Source organism: Corapipo altera, unplaced genomic scaffold (genome assembly GCF_003945725.1).
Source record: "Corapipo altera isolate COAL_440 unplaced genomic scaffold, ASM394572v1 169, whole genome shotgun sequence".
Classification (NCBI taxonomy): Eukaryota; Metazoa; Chordata; class Aves; order Passeriformes; family Pipridae; genus Corapipo; species Corapipo altera.
The window spans coordinates 2,441,742-2,461,857 of record NW_020884946.1 but is presented as its reverse complement, the minus strand read 5'-3'; the positions used below and the strand labels follow the sequence as shown (position 1 = coordinate 2,461,857).

Here is a 20,116-nt window from a genome sequence, read left to right as displayed (position 1 = left end):
CCTGTGGGACCCAGCTGGAAGCAGGAACAGGGAGTCACCCCTTATGGCTGCGGGGGATCCAAGGGCTGTGCCCTCCCCAGGAGGGACCCTCTGCTCTGTCCCAGCAGCCCTGTCCCACTGCTTGTCCTTGGAGCAGCAGAATTCCCTGTGCCTCATTCTGTGCCATCTCTGAGGAGCAGCAGCCCCAGGGTGGGCACGTCCTTTCCCGTTTTAGCCCTACCCGGATACCATCCCCCAGGGAGCTGATCCCAAAAGAGGCCAAACCCGCTTGCACAAGCTGGGAGGGGCAGGAAGGCCAGGAACTGGGGTCCTGGCAGCAGCTGCTGCCCCATGAACTGTAGGATACAGCTGATGGTTGGGCTCTCCTTTCCCTGAATGAGGAGGGGGAGCCTCCAGGTGCCGAAAGCCATTATTGGGGTTCCTCCAGGGTGATCCTTCTTGGTTCATCTTCCCAAGCCTTCAGTGGGGGCAGAAAGGACCATCAGGAAAACGAAGTCACCTTGGGACAGCAGCAGCTCCTACAATCCCTTGAAGTGATTTTTTTTTTTTTTGCAGCAGCAGGAAGTTCGTGTGGACACACTGGAAGTGAGAGGCTGGTTGGAATCACGGAGCAGACAAGGAATTTCCCCCCAAATTTATTCAATGGCACGGTTCTTGCCCCGCCTCCAGCTTCTGAAGGCAAAGCAATATGGGTCTGATCCATCCAAATAGCACAGCAACATTTCGAGGAGTTATTCCAAATGATCTTCCAATATATAAAATACAATTTACAGACGGTCCCCAACTTTTATACAAAAAAAAAAAATAGCTTTTTTTTTCCTTCCCTTGTACAAAATCCCTCATCAGCAGGTTACAGACAATCAGCTGGGAACAGGAGGCCCAGCAAGTGGTTTTCATGGTGTAAGTTGGAGTGTGATGCAACAATGGTGTTTGTCCATAAGTCTCTCTCTCTCCGTGGAATTCACCGCATGTTTTGCAAGATATTCCTGAAGTTTTCCAGTTCTTTCACGCTGGTTGAAACCCTGTGTGCAAGGAAAGCAAAAGGGAAACGTTACAGCAACATTCACATGATGAATTATTTAATATCTGAGAGAAAGGGGCTGCAACAAGCAAGGCTTCAAGCAGCTTCTCGGGAAGAGAGAATTTAGAATTCCAGCTAAATTAGGTTCTGGTTCCAACCAGGCCCTTCACTAATTTCACAGCCGCTTTTTAAAGCAAACACTGGGAATCCCAGTGGAACAGGATGTTACAGCAGTGATCAAGCACATTAAGGACAGGTCAAGAAACAGACTGGAACATTCCAAGCTGCACAGGCAGGTCCTGGGTTCTCCTGGCAATATTGTTTGCCAGAAACTCCAGGTCTGTCAACACCACAAAGTGCTAATGCACAACCAGAGCATCCTGAAATCCCCTCGTAAAGGCCTTGTTATCCTCCTTTTCTGCCAAAAACTCCTCATCCAGCTCTCCACAGGGGCTGGACTGATGGATTCCTGTTAAATGCAGTCATGGCAAATGGATCTGGGAATGAACTGGTGGAAGAAGAGCTCTAAGGAGAGCAGCCCTTGTCTGGGACAACGTGCTCTGAGGACAGTCACACAGTTCCTTAAAAAATTACCAAATTCTTTGTATCTTAACACAAATGCTTCCTTTAATTCCTTACAGAAAAATAGAGTATAAAGTTGCTTGAAATTTTTCCAACTGCTGCAGTCCATATGAACAACATCTGGTATCTGAGACAGCATGATAAGAGCAAGAGTCACCCCCAAAATTGCTGAGAAGAACTGACTGTTAGAGCTGAAATGGGATGTAACACAGCAGTCTGTGTAAAAGTAGAGGGAAAAGCCTCAAACTCACCTTCCAAAGGCATTAAATAAGGCCACAATTTCCTGTCTGGTCAGCTGGAATCCATAGGAAGGGCCACTCTCGGGTATCTTTTCAATGAGGTTCTCAGAGAAGAGGATCTTCAGGGCTGTTCCCAAGCCCTGTGTCTGTGCAGGGATCAAATGGGATCATTTAACAGCAGGGAGACACCCAGGGCCTGATTCAAGTTTAGTTCTCCATCTCTGCAATATCATCTTAACAGGGTAAGAGGATTTCACTCAACCCAGAGGCTCTGCACCCCCTCCCCTCTCCTGGGGAGCAGCAGGTTATCCCAGTTTCTAGCTGCAAAGGCCACAGGCAGCTGGACAGGTAAGGAATCAAGCAGCCCTGAGCTGTATCTGGGTATCCAAGAACCACCTCCACACATGAGTCCCATCACCAGGAGCTTCCAGACAGGCTGGTGACAAATCTTACCTGCAACTTCCCCCACAGCCGACATTTGAAGCAGCCAACACAGTCCATGATCTTGGAAATATTCTTGAAGTGCAGCCTAAATTCCTCCTGGGGGAAAAGACATCCACGTTGATCATTGTTATGCCCTAATCCCTGCATTAATCCCAATTAATCCTGGACTTCAGAGTTAGGGAAAAAGCTTCCTGAAAGCAGCAATTACCTTGAGTTTAGCAGCTTCCTTTTTGTTCCCTGCAAAGAAGGAGTTTTCATCGAAATGCAGCGGGAAAGACCTGGGAGGGAATGAAAGAGAGTTTTATTTCTGCTCAGGAGGTTTGGATGGCTGAAGTCCTGGTCAGGTGTGTGGATAAAACAGAAGTGTGAGCCGCTGGACATTCTAATCTTGGACCCAACCCCAAAGGGGGTTGGAATGAGATGATCTTCGAGGTCCCTTCCAACCCAAACCATCCTGGGATTCTACTACCTCTTTCAATCTGAGCTGGCATCTCACCTTGGAGACATTTCCAGCAATTGCTCAATGGTTTGGAAGCAATTTCAGCCTGTTTTCCAACAGACACAAGCACAGGAGTGTGACCAGATAAATTCAAACATTGATCACAACAGGAGACACCCATTTCTTCCTGGTTCTGGTATCTCCAGATACTCTTACTCCAAATTCCATCCACTAGCCCAAACCTCTGTTACCAACACATTTAGGATGTTTTTCTAGTCAAAAAGCCAGGACTGGTATCCCACAGATGAGTCACAAAGGTGGTCAATTTTAGGGCTGGCACATAGGCAGTGATTAAATTCAATTCTGCTCAATCCAAAATGCACCCAAGACTATTAAACCCTGTGACTAATTAAACTGTGGGACTAATCACCCAAATGTTGTTATTTGCATACAGATATTAATGTTCTCCCACCAAAACTACACTACTGGTACAATGTCCCTGCTCCTTACAGGGGGGTTGGACTAGATGACCTTTAAAAGGTCCCTTCCAACCCAAACCATTCCATGATTCTATGCTCCTACTGCACAAATCACTCCAGGAAGGAACCCAAAACCTGCCTTTCTAAGAGCTTTATGTGACAATCACACTCAAGACATCCCAGGGTTTCCACAGCCACCGTCCCCAGGTCCCAAGTGTAATTACTTGGCCAGGTGGAGAATTTCCAGCAGCAGGTCTTTCATTTCCGCATCCTGGCTTTCATTCCCCGTGTACAGCTGGAACCCCGGGCGCTCAAAGAAGGGCAGCACTTTGGAGAGGGCCCTCAGCTCGATCAGGTAGAGAAAATAGAGGTTCTTGAGCCTTCTGGGACCTTCCCCTCTGGTGAGAACTTCATCAAACCTCTGCTGGAACTCGGTGACGTTGGGGCCCCATCTCTTCTCTGACCAGGTATCTGAGAGAGAGAAGGAAACCCCAGAGACATGAGGTGGGTGGGTTTAGTTCTGGTTCAACTCCTCCCATGTGCACAAGCTCAATGGTGAAATGTGATTCCAGCCAGGGAGATCCAAGTTTTCCTGAGTCACAACCCTTTCACTGACCCAAATTCATTCATAAATGGTTCAAAGTTTAACCATTCATTTAGGTGGGAAAAAGACCTCTGAGATTATTGAGTCCAAACTTTGATCAAACACCACCTTGTTGCCCAGACCAGAGCACTGAGTGTCACATCCAGTCTTTCCTTGAACACCTCAAGGGATGGTGACTCCACCACTTCCCTGGGCAACCCATTCCAATGCCTGACAACCCTTTCCATGAAGAAATTCTTCCTGAACATTTTTCAGGAGAGGCATAATTTTAAGCCAGTTCAAACCCCAACAAACACAGAGCTCCTGCAGACCTTTCTCAGGAGGTTCCTGAGTCTTCCTAATGATCAGGGAAACCTTAAGAGAATTCCTGATGATATGGAAAAGCAAGAGAACAGAAGCATCCAAGGATCAGAGGAGACTGGCCTCTGTTTTCCACTATCAAGCCCACAAAGGATATTTCTGTTGCTCATCCTATTGTCTACTTAAGATTATACAAAGTATGTAGTGGAAGATGTAATAGTCTTATCAAGCTGATGTCATAATCCCAGTTCATCTCTTTGATGTTTCCCTGTTATTCCATTTCCCAACTCCAGTGTGGTCTAACTCACATCAAGGTGAGGCCCCTGTGGGCTGCAGAGACTTAAGTATAATTATTTACTTAAATCTAAGTGACTTACCCGAAATTCCAACAGCTATCACCTTGATTTTCAACCCCAGGGCTGAGATTTGGATTCCTCAGGTAGCTACTTATGGACCAAAGCACGGAAAGGAAATGGAAATGGCAGGTGGAAATGGATCAAGGGTCTTGGCAAAGCCCAGCCAAGCATTTCAAAGCCCAGGGGAGGTTATTGCTGAACTGGCCATTGTAAAACCAGGCTAGGAAGGGATAGCCCAGATGCACAAGTTAGAAACCCACTCCAAAGCAACCTTGGAGCAAGAACAGAAGGAATATGTGCTGGAAGCCCTGGTACAGAGCACGGTCCAGACCTGAAGGCATGTGGCAACCACATTCCTAATCCTGTTACACAACCTGGGTGCTGAGGGAGGGAAGAGAAGAGCACAGGAGGCCCAAATCCTGCTGGAAGGGGCTCCTAAGAGCATTTAGGGACTGAGGCAGGAGGGCTGGGGCAGGAAGGTGCATTTACCTTGTAGGAGGTACCTGGCACTGAGGTGGATGTTGATGCTGGCGTGGAGACCAGAGATGAGCCTGTAGAAAGCTCGTTTCTCCACACAGACACCTGCAAGGAGAAGAAATGGGCCCTTTAAGACACTGAAAGCATCTGCTGGATTTTCTTCTCCGGGCTGTGAGGCAGGAATTTAATCTCACTGAGTGTGGCCATCAACCCCACCACCACCACTCCCTGGCCAGTTTGTGTCCATCCCAGGAAGACCAACCAAGTTTAGACCCAGGATTACCTTTCAGCCACTTGTAAAACGTGTGCCCTGGAAGAGAAAGGAAAACACACATCAGCCTGAGGGTACAGCCCTGATGCCCTGAAACCACCTCCAAGGCTGCTCCCAGAGGACCTCTGCCCACTCCAGTCGGCAGAAACAGGGAAAGAAGCATTAAAAGAGCATGAAAATGGTTTCCCTGCCCACCCCTCTGAGTGCTGCCTCTCTAACATGGCGTGGCAGCAGCTCAACACAGCACGTGGGCTTTCCCCAGGGGCTGGGGGGCAGAACAGTTGGGAAAAATAAGGATCATGGATTGCTTTCCTCTTCGGGGCAGAGTGGGGAGAGGGATATTTTTGTAAAACAAACAAACCAACCAACCAAAAAAACCACAGAGTGCAACCAAGTGTGTACAATCACACAAGTCAGGGTTTCTGCTACATATTTGGAAGTAATCTGGGGAGCATAAAATGATTTGGGGATGATTTGGAGACAAGAAGATGCTGTGGAGCATGGAGAGCTCCAGGGAACAGCCCTTCCCAGGGTCTCAGGGAGTTGGGCACCCAGCTCCTGTAAGCTGGCAGGGGCTGTTGGGATTCTGAGTCTTCTCCAAGCTTTCTCAGCAATAAGCACTGAAAAAAAACCCCCACAGCACAAATCCCGTTCCTGAAGGCTTCCCACACTTCAGTGACTGACATCAAACAGGACTTGTGCTCTTAAAACACTGCTGGTGGACTTTTTAAAACCTTCCCATGAGGATGACCTGGGACAGGGAGCTCAGAGGGAACTACTCAGAGTCCTCTTCTCTCTGTCACCAGTGACAAGACCCCAAGGAAAGGCTGGAGCTGTGTCAGGGGAGGTTTAGGCTGGATCTCAGGAAAAGGTTCTTCCCCCAGAGGGTGTTTGGGAACTGAACAGGCTCCCCAGGGCAGTGGTCATGGCCCCAAGGCTGCCAGAGCTCAAGGAGCTTTTGGACAACGCTCTCAGGGACAGGGTGGGATTGTTGGGGTGTCTGTGCAGGGCCAGAGGCTGGACTGGATGATCCTTGTGATCCCACTCAGGATTTTCCATTATTCTATAACTCTCCAATTATTGGTTTGCCTGATTAATGTTTTTGCAGTATCTAATGGCACAGCTCAGGAGAGCACAAGAGAGACACATCTGTTTCTGTTATCAGTAAAAGCAAACAGGGCCACTCACCTCCGTCGTCTCCTGGTGGAAAAAAAAGCACAAGTGGTGGAGAGAGAGAGAGAAAAAGAGGATAAAAAAATTAAACACGACCAAAATTAAACTCCAAAGCACAAGCTCTGCTCTGTTAATCTGCTCTGACAAGAGAAGGAGCCTCTCCAGGGAGGTTTAGGAATGTTCTGAACACAGAAAACTCCAAGTGCAGCAGTGAAGACACTGGATGAGCAACGGTGCTGAGTAACCTGAGCAGTGCAGGAGGGATCAATGTTTGCAAAGGAAGTAAAACCTGATATTTCCAAGGACACTGCACACTTCCTTCAGCAGTCTTGCTCCTGAAGAGCCAATCCTTTGCACCAGGGTCAAAGGAGGGGAAAAAGCACCTCCATAGTTCGGGGAAAAACAAAGGGATTATGGCAGAGGGTACTGCTGGAGGTGTTCAGGTCACACGAATGAGGAGTGAGGTTGATGATATTCTCATGCTTCCAAATGCCTTTCCTACTGCCATTTACACTGTCCAGCCTTGAGTCTAGGGCAGAGATTCTCTCCCTGGTTTCCATGGAGGATCCCAGCCAGGTTCTCATCTCAGTCTGTCACAGATGGTTTGGCATTGCCAAGTACAGAAACCAGGGAGAGCTCAGGGGCCAGCCCTGCTTCTTTGTCCCTCCAAAACTCACATTTCTTCCAGGAGTGGAGGGTCAGACACCCTTTCTCCATGATGGATGCTAGAAAAACCCACTTCCAGGTGCCATAAAACTCTACACTTAACCAAGAGCTACAAAATATTTCTCATCCAGTAAGAGAAGCAGCTCAGAGGGCATTTGCTGCTCCTGGAGCTGGGATCAGTTCACTACTAACCCACTTAGCGAGATAAATAAGTGACTCACCTCTACCAGATGCCAAAGGTCTTTTTACATTCTGAGGCCTAAGAGGGGGAAAAGATATCATTTAAATAAGACATGTAAATAAGTTGCTGTCCCCTTGCTGTGCAGACACAGAGCAGAAGTAGCTACTTCTGCAGTCAAACAGCCTGAGGGGATCTAAAAAACCCTTTCTGTGCTTCAGCTTTGCTAAGGCAGGGAAAGGAAAGAGCAGAATGTGAATTTCTGTGGGGGGTTTTTGGTGGGGTTTTCTTCTTTTTTTTAGAAAAAAAACAGGCAGGAAAACATGGTGTAACATGAGGCACTCAGGGGGTGGCCACACGAGCACTGACAGCCCTCCCTGCACAGGCACAGGAGGATGGGGATTAATTCCTGCCCCTCTGCAGGAATCAGGCTCGTGGAACTTGTCTCCCAAAGCACCTACTTGAAGCAGTTTTCCTCATAAATGCTGTTCCAGATTTTCCAGGCGTCCGGCCCCTTGTAGCCCGTGTAGCGTTCCGGGTTCAGGAGTAAATCCACATACTCGGCATCAGGAGAGTAGATGTCTGTGAAAGGGCAGTGCTGGGTCAGTGACAAGGAACTTGTGAAGGGAAAATGACATTTTCCAAGGCTGATCCAGCCACCTCTTCCCTAACTTGCCAAACACAAGGCCCTGAGCACTAATGAAGCTTTATCAGGAATATTCGCATATTGCTTTCAAAATATTAAAGGAAATGGGGGATGGAAAAGAGCAGAAATGTTATTTATGCTCCAGGCTTGTTGGAATACCACACATTGGCATGGAAGCTGGGGCTGTTTAGCCTGAAGAAGATTGTGTTGGAGACATCAGAGCAACATTCCAAGATGTGGAGGGGGCCACAAGGAAGCTGGAGAGGGGCTCTGCATCAGGAACTGTAGGGATGGGACAAGAGAGAATGGCTTCAAACTGACAGAGGGAAGGGTTAGATGGGATATTAGGGAGAAATTCCTGGTTGTGAGGGTGAGGAGGCCCTGGCACAGGTTGCCCAGAGAAGCTGTGGCTGCCCCTGGATCCCTGGAAGTGTCCAAGGCCAGGGTGAACGGGGCTTGGAGCAACCTGGTCTAGTGGAAGGTGTCCCTGCCCACGGCAGGGGGTGAATGAGCTGGGCTTTAAGGTCCCTTCCAACGGACACCATACGATTCCATGATTCTGACTTCTGCAGAAGTGCTTAAAACCCCATCCCAAGACTTTCCAGCTCCAGCACGTCCCCGTACCATCAGCCTCACAGAAGCTCTCCGAGGAGTCATCGTGCCGTGTCCACTGGAGCACTGCTTCCCGGGTCTCTGTGCTGCAAAAAACACGTGGAAAAAGACCATCAGGGAGAGCACTGATCCCAGGTGTCCTTCAAGGACAAGGAAGGATTGTGGAAGAAGAAGTCAAACCTCAAAGAGTCATCGACGGCTCCGAGTCTCTCGGCTTCCTCACACTCCCCATCGCGGTTATTGGCTTCTTCCGAATACTGGGTTGAAAAGAAAAAGGGGTGGGGAGGGATGAGGATTAAAAAGGAATTTTTTTTTTTTTTTGCTGTTATAATTCTGCCTTTAATGCACTAACCAGGTTAAGCACCAGGAACACTTTTATGATTCACCCCACCCTGTTTTTCCACGGGATGTCTGCAGATATCCAGAGGCTTATGCAACGGTGATGAGTCTTGCAGGGACTCAGGGCAGCCTCTGGCACTGCCACAGGAGCATTTTGTGGTGACATGTGCCCTTGGAGAGATGTCAGGAATACCTGACTCCAGGACAGCCACCTCAGAGTCTCTGTAGCACCCCAAACACTTGAAGAGGGTAAAAATTTAGCCAAAGAGCGTCCTGACAAACACTGACCCTTCCCAAACCCAGTTCTGGGCACTGGTGAGGCACCACAAATCCTGGATCAGTTTTGGGCCCCTCACAACAAGAAAGACATTGAGGGGCCAGAGCGTGTCCAGGGAAGAAAACGGAACTGGGGAAGGGGCTGGAGGAGCAGCTGAGGGAGCTGGGGGGGCTCAGCCTGGAGAAAAGGAGGCTCAGGGGGGACCTTCTGGCTCTGCAACCCCCTGACACAAAGGGGGAGCCGGGGGGGGTTCAGGCTCTGCTTCCATGGAACAAGGGACAGGAGGAGATGGAACGGCCTCAAGCTGAACCAGGGGAAGTTTAGATTGGATATTGGGAAGATTTCTTCATGGAAATGGTTGTCCATCACTGGAACAGGCTGCTCAGGGCAGTAGTAGAGTCACCATCCCTAGAAGTGTTCAAAAAACACGTGGATGTGGCACTTGGGGACATGGTTTAAGGGTGGACGACGGTGGTGGTGGGTTGATGGTTGGACTTGGTGATCTCAAAGGTCTTTTCCAGCCTTACCAATCCCATGGCACAGAACTGGACCTACAAGCTGCATCACTTTACGCCCAGAGACAGACCCACCTTGTAACTTCCGGATCTGATTCCATCAGGGACTTCATCCTGAAAGACAAAACGGAGCATGTGCCACGTGTGGGGCTCACGAGGCACTTCAGCCTCATCTTGGGGAAGGTTAGAGAGGTGACCCCAGTTTCTAGGAGTGAGAAGGTGTAAGCCCAGTTTACAACATGTCCAACTCCTCACCCCTCCCCAGACTAAGGTGAAGCAACATTCTTAGTGGTTTATTTCGATTTTTTCCAAGATCCCTCCTCCCCAGAGGCTGCTACGTCAGATTCTGCTTTGTTTATCCAAGTGCAAGGTTGGGAAAGCCAATATAAACTCCAGGGGAGCTGGAATTGCCTCTGATCAGCTGATTCTGGCATCACCTTCCTGGCAGGAGCCCAAGTGCCTCCTCAGACATTGCATCCACCAGCCCCTGACACACGTCATTCCAAAACGTCCCTCTTACCACTCCAACATGGAATGGCAATTCCCCTCAACTTCCATTTCCTCCATGAGCAGGAAGGCAATAAAGCCACTTTCATGACACAGGAGATAATACTGTGATGGCCAGGAGCACAGGAAGAGAAAAATGAGGCAATAAGAGTTATTTTTGTTGCTTTTGGAATGAAACGGACCCAAATGCAAATAATTAAGAGCAGCAGTGGCAGTCAGTTCTTAAAATAAGAACAACTTCTAGCTAATACTTAGTTAATTGTAACATAACTCCATCCCACTGGTCATAACCATTACCAGAAATAGATTTTTTTTAAAGAAGAACAAAAAGGTATTTAAAGAACATCTAGGATTATTTTGAAGGGGGGGAAAAAAAAATCATCATTCCATTTTAGGACTCAAGAATGAGGGGGTAAGACAGTCTGTGCTGGCTGCCAACCCCTGGGCTGGGGGCATTTCACCACCTCTATCAACCAGCCACCAAGCTGGGATTCCCTCACCTTCTCATCCCCTTCTTTTGGGGAAGACATCTGCAGTCAAGATGTTTTCTTCTAGCTCAGGAAACAAAACCCTTTTAGCCAGGCTACAGGGAGAAGAGTGTACTGGGAACCAGAGGACTCCCAAAGGGCCATTTCACATAAAAAGAGAGGGCTGGAAAGGGCTGGAAAGCCAAAACTAAATCCCAGAGCAGCTCATGGGCCAACAGGGTGAAATCCTGGCAATGAACACAAAAACAACAGTGGGTTTGCCCCAAAACCATCTTACTTATGGAAAAACTAAAAGAGGAAAAGTTTAGGGTCAACTATTACGAGCCCAGCCTGTCTTGAAATTTCCAGAATTTAATATTTTGGCCTTTCTGATGGACACCAGTATTGCTGCACCCAGGAAAGCTCCATCAGAGCCCTGGTTTTGCTATAATTGTGATAACAAGATTAGGTCACTTATCTGCTGCTCCCTCTTGGTCTGCACAAAAAAAAAAAAAAAAAAAAGAGAAAAATGGATGTAAAAGAATGTATTTGGTACTTACAGAGGGGCAGGGCTGGACAGCACAGTCCCTCATTCCACAGTGACTGTTGTCATCCCAGAAAGGACAAGGTTTCTTCAGGTTTACCTGCAAATGATATATCAATCCTATTCCTCATCTCCTCCAGGCAACCAAGCCAACCTTCCACTCCACAGTTTTCCAACACAGATGCCCAGCGTGCTTTCCCACACAGGCATTTCCATCATTCCAAAATGCTCTGAGGGCTGGAGCCCCTCTGCTCTGGGATGGGCTGGGAGAGCTGGGGGTGTTCACCCGGAGAAAGGGAGGCTTCCAGGGAGACCTTAGAGCCCCTTCCAGTGCCTAAAGGGGCTCCAAGAGAGCTGGAGAGGGACTTGGGACAAGGGCCTGGAGTGACAGGACATGGGGCAGTGGCTTCCCACTGCCAGAGGGCAGGGTTAGATGGGATATTGGGAAGAAATTCCTGGCTGGGAGGGTGGTGAGGCCCTGGCACAGGTTGCCCAGAGAAGCTGTGGCTGCCCCTGGATCCCTGGAAGTGTTCCAGGCCAGGCTGGACAGGGCTTGGAGCAACCTGGGCTAGTGGAAGGTGTCCCTGCCCATGGCAGGGGGTTGGAATGAAATGGGCTTTAAGATCCCTTCCAACCTAAACCATTCCAGGATTCCATGGTTCTGTGCTTTATTCAGATCAATCTTAGTGTTTCTGTTACAAATCCCAACACTGGGAGGGAAAAGGACACTGACTTCCATCAGAACTTGAATGTCTGGGAACTAAACCCAGGTTTTCCATGTCAGTGGGGAGACACTGGGAATCCTCTTATTATGGATCTCCAGTCATCAACATTTTTAAGCAACAGCTCACCAAAAGAAGTCATTTCATTGATCTGCTGCTTAAGTTCTTAAGAGAGAAAAATGCATAAGAAAGAAAATATCTTTAAAATCATGCATCTTATAGGCATCTTAAGATTCTTCTCATAACAGAAGGGTCCATCTTACTGACTGTAACCTTAAAAGATCAGGGTTAAAATGTAAGGACCTGATTTCTAAAAAGATCAGCAATAAGTTCAAGGCAGATTAAAAAAAAAAAAAAGAAAAAAGACAGCAGCACACATATCAATACAATCCTTGTATAAGAAAATTACCTTGTAGTATCTAAAATAGTCACTTTCCAGGAGTTGATTCAGTCTAGGAAAAAGTTTGTAGTTGTTGAAGGCATCGATGGTTTCTACATCACAGATGCAGTCATCTAAATAACCAGTAACCTGGGGGACAAAAATACAATAAATCAAACAATCAAACATGAACAACTTGGCCACTACTTTTTAACACTGCAGGCAATAAAACAATTCATAGTTTTCTTTCCTTTTACCAGCGAGTCAACTAAGTTTAACCAGAATGGACATGGCTGCTGTAAGAGCTGTGGGCCATGGAGTGCCAGCTCAGGTTCCACTCTGGATCAGCCTCAGGAGGTTGTTCCTGTAGGATAATAGGCAGGTGAGAGCTGCTGTTTGCATAAGGGACCAGTTGGGCAACAATGACACCACTGAGAGCCCTCAAAGAAAGTCCTTGTGGATCATCAGCTGTGCTGCAGCCACTGATTTGACTTAATCAGAACCGAGTTGATTAGAGGGATGGAGCAGGTCTCCTATGAGGAAAGGCTGGGAGAACTGGGAATGTTCAGCCTGTCGGGGTGACCTAATTGTGGACTTCCAGTACCTGAAGGGAGCCCACAAGAGAGATGGGAGAGAGACTGTTTAGAAGGGCCTGGAGTGACAGGACAAGGGGGAATGGATTCAAACTGACAGAGGGCAGGGTTAGATGGGATATTGGGAAGAAATCTTTGGCTGTGAGGGTGGGGAGGCCCTGGCACAGGTTGCCCAGAGAAGCTGTGGCTGCCTCTGGATCCCTGGAAGTGTTCCAAGCCAGGACAGGGCTTGGAGCAACCTGGGATAATAGAAGGTGTCCCTGCCCATGGCAAGGGGTTGGAATGAAATGGGCTTTAAGGTCCCTTCCAACCCAAACCATTCTGGGATTCTGTGATTAATTGCAACAGTCCCCCTCCTGACCTCAGAGAGTCATTTAGCAGGAAAACACCTGTTCTAAATCTGATGGAGAAAGCCAATCCTTCTTGCATCATCCTGAACAACTCAACAGGGTTTGTGCAAGCCCTGGAGTAAAAAAAAAAAAAAAAAGGAAACAGAAAAGTAGCACAAATTCAGCTGTGCTTCCTGACACGTTGGTCACTGCCTGATGACAAAGCTGCACAACACAGAAGCAGTTTTGTTTCCCCCACACCCCCGATGAGCACTTGGGGAATCATAGAATCATTAAGATTGGAAAAGCCATCAAAGATCGAGTCCAACTGTTCCCCAGCACTGCCAAGGTCACCACTGACCCACGTCCCCAAGTGCCACATCCACACAGCTTCTAAATCTCTCCAGGGATGGTGAATCCACCCCTGCCCTGGGCAGCTGTGGCAGGGCTGGACAACTCTTTCCATGAAGACATTTTCCCTAATAGCCAACCTAAACCTCCCCTGGTGCAATTTGAGGCCATTTCCCTTTGTCCTGTCCCTTGTTCCCTGGGAGCAGAGCCCAATCTCTCCCCGGCTCCCCCCTCCTGTCAGGGAGTTGCAGAGCCAGAAGGTCCCCCCTGAGCCTCCTTTTCTCCAGGCTGAGTCCCCCCAGCTCCCTCAGCAGCTCCTCATAATTCACCAAGAGCTCCACAGCAACTCAAATAAAACCACTAGAATTACCACGTGGAAATGAAGCTGTGAGAAGCAAGGCAGAAATGGAGCACAGAGTCACATGAAACAGGGAGGTGGGGGAAAAAAATAGCCAGAATTCCCTACTCCACTGGAACAGGTCAGTTTTGTTAAGGGATGATTTGGAGGCTTTCTCATATTTGGAGTGTTTACACTGAAGCCCAGTGCGTCACCCTCACACATTTATTGAATTCTGTCCTGCATTTTGCATGTTAATGAAGATTAACAGCGATTTAAGATTTCCACTAGGCTGAATCACCCCTGTAAAAATAAAAACAGTAGCAATTTGCTAATCCAGTTACCCAATTTAAAGCTGTTTCTAAAGTGTGTATATATATAGAAGGAACACATCAAAACAACAGACCGCAACAAACCACCAACCAACCACATTTTTATTTCCTGGAAACTTGGCATCCTTTGAGGCAGGCAGCTCATAGGCTGGGTCTAAAAGTGGCCTACAAAAAGATTTGTGGATAATCTTCAGCTGCTCTCCGTATCCACGCTCTGCAAACATTCCCTCCACGGGAATGACATCCCTGTAAGGAGCATCGGAGCGGCCGCCAAGCCCCCAGCTGAAGAACCATCTGGGCCTGTCTTTGCTCAGCCCAGTGACCAATTCAAGCCAGAACCATCCTCATCCTGAAAATAATCCACGGTGAAGCACTGCAGCTGACCCCAAAATACTTAGGACGAGATGGGGGGTCATGCTTTGGAGATCTCCAAAGATCCACTCCTTGGTTTATTGAAGCACTGGTGGGATGATCTGCCCCAGTGGCACCACGAACACACCTGTGGGGGCAATGGGCAAAACCTTCTCAGGAAGAATTTCTTCATGGAAAGGGTTGTCAGCTATTGGAATGTGAGATGGTGGAGGTGTCCAAGGAACAACCTGCCGTGGCACTCAGTGCTCTGGTCTGGGTGACAAGGTGGAGATGGGTTACAGGTTGGACTCGACGATCTTGGAGGTCTTTTCCAGCCTCAGTGACTCTGTGCTTCTGTGGAAGTGCTGGGGAAACCCCATCCTAAGGAAAACTCCTTCCTCCAAGGATTTCAGTCAGGCTGTGCAGAAATGGGCAATTTCCCCAGGCTGTGTGTGTGCCCAACCCACCAAAATTCACAGCCAAAGGAACACGAGGACAGAACCAAGAACACCAAGAGCCAAAGCTCCTCAGAGCACAGATGAAAGCCCCAGTGATGCCACCACCAAACAGCACAGACCTGCTTTAGGACACAGGGGAGACCACTTGGCAGGGTATGGGCTTCACCCCAGAAGTCCCTTCTTGCTCCATGACCACCTTCCATCCCACCTTCCATCCCAGATTCCATTTTTCTGCCAAACTCACTTGGTTTGGACTTCAAATCCTGCTGCCAGAGTAGCCGAGCTACAACACATGTCAAACATGCCCTACAACGTGTGGTGCCTTAAAACACCTCTCCCCGCCCTCCAAAGGAAATATTTACCCACATCTCCAGCCTGCAGAGTAATTAGAACGGGTAAGTAATTAGAAGGGTTAAGATACAACACGAATTGATCCAGCCCCAAACATGTGCCGAGAGCTCGCTGCCGTCACTGAATCACCCCGGCCGTGGGTTTGGCTGGGTGTGAGATCCTGGCGCGAGGCTGACGGGCAGGGCTGGGTTTTCCCACCGGGAAGAGATGCAACGGAGCCGCCGGGACAGACGCGGTGCTGAGTAAGCTCCGAGGAAGGTGTGTGGCTGGAGCTGTTGGAACAGCAGATCCCGATCCCTGAGCGCCGACGGACCCACCTCGTGTGCGTGACACGGGCGGGAACACCAACACACGCGGGATCTGTGCAATCCTTGGGTTTGGCCCCTGTGCTTCGTCTCCCTCTGCCTCCATCCCGGGCTTCTGTGATTCTGCTCTTCCCACCTCTTCCTGCTCCCCCGAGCGTCACAGAAACACTCCCTGGGTGCTGGATTCGGGGCTTTCTTCTCACTCTCACACCACAGCCGGGCAGGAAAGAAGGCAAACTCTTCCCTGCATCTCCCACTGGCAGCTACAACAGGGCACAGGGAAGGGAATGCCACAGGGGCTGAGGAGTTTGGTTTAGCCTGTACCAACTTCCCTGGCAGTCAGTGCCTGCTCTTCTGGACAAGCCACACCAGCCCCAGGCTGATGGTGAGCAGATGCTTTCCCTGCTCCCTCAGAAGCTTCCTTGCAGTTGCCCTGCTCAAAAGAATTGGATTTCGATGATCCTTGTGAGTCCTTCCAACTCAGGATATTCTATGATTCTGTGAACTGATTTTTGGCTCTCCCTGCAGCGTTCAGTCCAGCCAGGCCTCCCTCTCATCCTTACCAGGCCACTTGGAGCAAGTAGCTGGCAGCCAGGTGAGGACAGTCATGCCCAGCACCTGGCCTGGAAGCAGTATATGCCATTCCAAGTGCTTTCTCCCCTGTATTTTGCCCAGAAAACAAGGACTGGGGTTTCCAGAACTCACACAGAAGCAAATGTCACATGGAAGCCTCAGGATGAGGTTAAACCACAGAGGATGAAGTGCTGTCATAGAATCCCAGAATAGTTCAGGTTGGAAGGGACCTTAAATCCCATCTCATTCCAACCCCTTGCCATGAGCAGGGACACCTTCTATTATCCCAGGTTGCTCCAAGCCCTGTCCTGGCCTGGAACACTTCCAGGGATCCAGGGGCAGCCACAGCTTCTCTGGGCAACCTGTGCCAGGGCCTCCCCACCCTCACAGCCAAGGATTTCTTCCCAATATCCCATCTAACACTGCCTTCTGTCAGTTTGAATCCATTCCCCCTTGTCCTGTCACTCCAGGCCCTTGTAAATAGTCCCTCTCCATCTTTCCTGTCAGCTCCCTTCGGGTACTGGAAGGCCACAATCAGGTCACCCCTGAGCCTTCTCTTCTCCAGGCTGAACAATCCCAATTCTCTCAGCCCTTCCTCACAGCAGAGCTGCTCCATCCCTCTAATCAACTTGGTGGCCTGAAAGCTCCCTCTGAAGCCACCCCACAGAGACTGGGAACTGTGCTAGGAATGAATTCCTGCCCCGAAGGCTGCTGAGTGAACACCAACTCAACAAGAACACAAGAGCACCTTGAAAGTCTGTTCAGGTACCGGCAAGGAAACTCTCCATGCCCAGACTCACCCCTAATGACAGTGTCCTGCCCACAAAAACATTCCCAAAGGGAATCAGCACTCTGCCAGACCGGAAACCTCGTCAAAATCCCCGTCTGCCAAACACCTGCAGCACATCCTTAATGCAGCTGCATCAGCCTGCAAACAGCAAATGAGCAATAATTAACAGGAATACACCGAAGACATTCATGGCTGACTAAAGCAGTGATGCAAACAGGAATATCTGGGGGGGGGATGAGCTGCCTGTAAAGTTTGAGGGAACCCAGATACTGGGATGTTAACCAGAGCTTGGAAAGCAGAAGCAGCATGTGAAACTCCAAGTGTTTCTAGCAACAGATGGATGTTTCCAATAAAACTTTCAGGGCTGGTTGGCAAACCCGGTAAGTGAGATAAAATAACAGTGACAAAAGGCAGGTGAGGCTTTTGCCCTTGCTGCAGACAGACAGGAGTGCAACACCCATTCCAGAATCATGGCCTGCTGAAGTCAGCACCTGGAATATCTCAGAAGTGACCCTTGTCAACTGTCCCAGCACAGGCTGATGGACAAGTCAGAGCTCTTCCAGTCACCCCATGTCAGGGCTTCCCTATCTGAGAAGCTCATGAGACACCAAGAGATGATTCACAGGAGGAAACCAAAAGCTAAACCCAGGCCTTCAAGTATCTAAACAGAGGGGGGCAAAACATATAATTTAAGGCTTGCCCTGTATTTTCTTTGGTGGCAAATAAAAACCACCGGACCAGTTCTGCACAAGATGATCAGCAGATTATTTTTGATAAAAAAAGATGAGGCAGCCCTCAGGTGTGATTGAAAAGGGTCGGTGGTTACAAAGAAATGCTGCCCCACATAACAGACTTTCCTAAAGGTAATAAAAAATCTTGAACTGAACACTTGCACTGAAAGCTAAACCGAAGCACACACTGCAACACAAAGGACAAGTGTGTTGCAACAACCCAACAGTGCAAAAAGTACATCACCAGTTCCTCCTGCCCGAGTAAAAGGGTCTGCCAGCCACTGCCATGCCAGAATGCCAGTTCATTTAGTGCTTACGACTCCTTATCCCATTCCACTCTCCTGACTCAAAGTTCAATCTTTAGGGAGACAAACTTCACTGATACTAGGAAGCTGCAAGCAAAAACCCTACAGAGATACAGACTCCAAACGCAGGTCTTTCAATTCTTTATCAACAAAGCTTGTATTTACCATCTCCACATGAAGCTGAATGTGTCAAGAGCCACCCCAGAAGGCAAAGGCAAAGCCAACTGCACAATTCCATTCGTCTTCTTTTTCGACTCTCCATTTCTGACCCACATCTAAGCACTAGAACTTTAATACAGAAAGGGTAGGCTTCATAAAAACTTCCTTTTATAAAAGGCAACAAAAATAGTACTGAAGACACTGTAACATTTTCGCTCCTTGATCTTGCAAATGTGCTTATCACAGGATCATGGAATGGTTCAGGTTGGAAGGGACCTCAGAGACCATCTCATTCCAACCCCCTGCCATGGGCAGGGACAGCTTCCACTAGACCAGGTTGATCCAAGCCTAATCCAACCTGGCCTTGAACACTTCCAGGGATGGGGCAGCCACTTCGCTTGCACAAGGTGAAGTCAGGAGGAATCTGCATAGCGATCTCTTCCCAAATCCAGCTGCTTGGTCAGCTGCACCCAGTTCTCTCCTTACTGTTCCTTAACAGAAGCTGCACCAAGCGCACTGGGCCCGGCAGTAACACCCCTGGCACACCAACAAAGGGAATTAACCCTGGAAAAGCTTCAAGGAGCAGAGCCCTGGCAATGGCAGGGCAGGGTGGCAGGTGCCTGCTGCAGCCTGGACAGCTCTCTCCTGGACAGCTGAGCTGGCAGAACAGCAAAGCAGACCTGCAGGAAAGGGGATGAGGCAGCTCCCAGGCATCAGAGTAACAGACATCCCTGAAACATCCAAAAGAAGCACCTGAGTGATTGGGGAAGAAATGCTCTTGAAGTTGGAGCACTTCCCTTTCCTTATGGGAGCAGGGAGATTAATACAGTCAAGAAGGCATGAAAGAGAATCATAGAATCCCAGACTGGTTTAGGTGGGAAGGGACATTAAAGATCATCTCATATCCCATGGGCAGGGACACCTTCCACTAGCCCAGGTTGCTCCAAGCCCCGTCCAGCCTGGCCTTGAACACCTCCAGGGATGGGGCAGCCACAAATTCTCTGGGCAACCTGTGCCAGGGCCTCACCACCCTCACAATCAATAATTTCTTCCTAATATCCAATCTAAATCTACCGTCCCTTAGCTTAAAGCCATTCCTTGTCCTGTCACTCCAGGCCCTTGTCCCAAGTGCCTCTCCAGCTCTCTTGGAGCCCCTTCAGGCACTGCAAAGGTCTCCAAAGTCTCCCTGAAGCCTTCTCCGGGCTGAACACCCCCAGCTCCCTCAATCTTTCCACACAGGAAAGGTCCTCCAGCCGTCCAAGCATCTCCGTGCCCTCCTCTGGACTCGCTCCAACAGCTCTATTTCCTTCCCGTACCATGGACACAACACTCCACGTGGTGCATCCATCTCCCTCCCATCCCTTCCACTCCCGGCACTTCCCGCCGGGACACCGCGTCCCCCGGGATGTCCCCGCTCCCCTCATGCGCCACCCCAGTGCCCACCCCGTGCCCGCGGCAGCGCCCACCTGGCAGAAGCAGCGCCGCTCGGCAGCGCCTTGAGGCAGCACCCCCGGCACCACCAGCACCACCACCAGCACCACCAGCAGCAGGAGCGGGATCCCGCCGGCTCCTCCCGCCGCCATCTCGCCGCTCCGGCCCCAGCAGCTCCCGGCCCGCAGGAGCCGCCCCGGTGCCACCGCCCCGCCCCGGGCCCGGCCCCGCCGGCGACGCGCGGCCCGGCACGGAGCGGCCGCGGGAGAGCCCCGGGGACACCCCTGAGTCACCCCCGGGCCCCGCCGAGTCACCGCCGGGCCCCGCGGCCACACGGCGACACGGGGACGCGGCTTTCCTGCCACAGCCCTACGTGCTTCCCGGCTCCGCCGAGAAGGCGGGGATGGGGCGCTGGCCCTTCCTCACCCCGCGCCCTCACAGCCCCCAGGGCCTGAGAGCTCGCGGTCAGGCGAAAAGACAGAG

The 20,116-nt window shown here is 49.8% G+C and overlaps 1 protein-coding gene across 2 annotated transcripts; it reads right to left on the bottom strand.

Moving 5' to 3' along the window:
- Window positions 1-619: 619 nt before the first annotated feature.
- Window positions 620-19,799, bottom strand: ERO1A (endoplasmic reticulum oxidoreductase 1 alpha). Of its 2 annotated transcripts, none has more exons than XM_027662615.1 (16): window positions 19,669-19,799; window positions 12,268-12,387; window positions 11,153-11,236; window positions 9,694-9,732; window positions 8,668-8,744; window positions 8,500-8,573; window positions 7,691-7,811; window positions 7,273-7,310; window positions 6,401-6,412; window positions 5,225-5,251; window positions 4,954-5,046; window positions 3,429-3,675; window positions 2,495-2,564; window positions 2,296-2,382; window positions 1,855-1,988; window positions 620-1,022 (listed from the first exon to the last, which is right to left on the bottom strand). In XM_027662615.1, exons 1-16 carry the CDS (start codon window positions 19,783-19,785, stop codon window positions 962-964), a joined length of 1,401 nt encoding a protein of 466 aa, XP_027518416.1. In that variant the 5' UTR covers window positions 19,786-19,799; the 3' UTR covers window positions 620-961. The 2 variants fall into 2 exon arrangements, with proteins under 2 accessions (XP_027518416.1, XP_027518417.1); XM_027662616.1 differs by having other exon boundaries at window positions 6,401-6,409.
- Between the last annotated feature and the right edge of the window lie 317 nt (window positions 19,800-20,116).

What these genes read in the sequence shown, in the direction of transcription:
- ERO1A (XM_027662615.1), bottom strand. Translation starts at nt 19,785, where the DNA reads ATGGCGGCGGGAGGAGCCGGCGGGATCCCGCTCCTGCTGCTGGTGGTG. An exon ending in GCCGTCGATGACTCTTTGAG is followed by an intron (nt 8,574 to 8,667) that starts GTTTGACTTCTT and finishes TGTTTTTTGCAG; the next exon opens with CACAGAGACCCGGGAAGCAG. An exon ending in TTATTTAATGCCTTTGGAAG is followed by an intron (nt 1,023 to 1,854) that starts GTGAGTTTGAGG and finishes CCTTGCACACAG; the next exon opens with GGTTTCAACCAGCGTGAAAG.